Source organism: Octopus bimaculoides, chromosome 22, assembly GCF_001194135.2.
Source record: "Octopus bimaculoides isolate UCB-OBI-ISO-001 chromosome 22, ASM119413v2, whole genome shotgun sequence".
Taxonomy (NCBI): Eukaryota; Metazoa; Mollusca; class Cephalopoda; order Octopoda; family Octopodidae; genus Octopus; species Octopus bimaculoides.
The window spans coordinates 27581419-27582838 of NC_069002.1; the positions used below are offsets into that span (position 1 = coordinate 27581419).

Genomic DNA, 1420 nt, shown 5'->3' on the forward strand with positions numbered 1-1420 from the left:
ACTGTAAAAAATCCCCTCAACAAATTCCACTTGACCCATGCCAGCATGGAAAAGTGGGCATTAAAATAGCAATGATGATGATTTTCTCACATCATCATCATCGTTTAACGTCCATTTTCCATGCTGGCATGGGTTGGACGGTTTGACAGGAGCGGGTAAGCCAGAGAGCTGTCCAGACTCCAATTGTTTGATGTAACATGGTTTCTACAGCTGGATGCCCTTCCTAATGCCAACCACTTAACAGAGTGTGCTGGGTGCTTTTTATGTGGCACCGGCACCTGTAAGAACAAGCCTGTATGCGTGGAAGATAGAGATTTTACTTAGCTTGACACATCATCTCAAGTACAACAAATCATCACATCTCCTGGTCCCTTATTTCCTCAATGAGGTCCAGCATTTGAAGATCCTTTCTCATCTCACTTCATCCCATGTCTTCCTGGGTCTACCCCTTCCACAGGTTCCCTCCACAATTAGAGATCGGCACTTCTTTAAACAGCTGTCCTCACCCATACACAATCTGATTGGATATTCATCATCTTTTAATGTCCATTTTCCATGCTGGCAAGGGTTGGATGGTTTGATAGGATCCGATGAGCCAGAGGGTCACATCAAGCCCCAGTATCTGCTTTGGCATGGTTTCTACAGCTGGATGTCCTTCCTAACACCAACCATTTTACTAAATGTACTGGGGTTTTTTTTCCCTGGCTCCAACACTAGTAAAATCACTAAGCAACTTGCAAGAAAAAAAGCCTCCTCAACTGAAGGGGTGGGGTGGGTCTATTTCAAAGACAACGGGTGTGTCTAAACCTAGTTTTGCAAGGTCTGAGCAAACTCCCCTTCTTGTACTTCTCTCCTTTAGTTTATAAAGTTTTTTACAGACAAAGAAAAACTGCATTTAAAAAATGAATACAAAAATTAGTTCCCAGTCTGAATGGGTAAAGTTTCACTTACAGAACGTGACTTGTAATGTTTTAACAGAGGATCTCGTTTGCATTTATCAGTGACACGTGCAGTATCTTCAAGCAGACGATAATCTGAAGAAAGAAAAAAAAAAGACAAAAAAATTATCACCAGAACATGAAATTACTTGGAAGGACCATGCTGCCATAAAGACCACGCCAAAACAGACAAGGAGCCCTTCAGCTGGCCAGCTCCTGTCAAAACAATTAAACTCATGCCAGCATGAAAAACGGACATATGATGATGACTGATCACATTAAAGTTATATATTCCTTGGTCAACAACCTACTTGAAATTATCTTTCCTCTTTGCTGAAATATTGTTATTTTATCTCCCAAAAGGACATATTCCATTCACACATATCTTTTTCCTTTCTTTTACTTGTTTCAAGTGGAGGCGCAATGGCCCAGTGGTTAGGGTAGCGGACTCGCGGTCATAGGATTGCGGTTTCGATTCCTAG

The 1420-nt window shown here is 41.6% G+C and overlaps 1 protein-coding gene across 1 annotated transcript in view; it reads right to left on the bottom strand.

Annotated features, from left to right (window-relative positions):
• Positions 1 to 900: 900 nt before the first annotated feature.
• The window catches only part of LOC128250562 (box C/D snoRNA protein 1-like), a 2621-nt gene continuing 2101 nt past the window's right edge, over positions 901 to 1420 (bottom strand). The window contains exon 3 of the mRNA XM_052975866.1: positions 901 to 1034. Coding sequence (XP_052831826.1) covers positions 916 to 1034 — 119 coding nt within the window. The 3' untranslated portion in view covers positions 901 to 915. The remainder of the gene's footprint in view (positions 1035 to 1420) is intronic.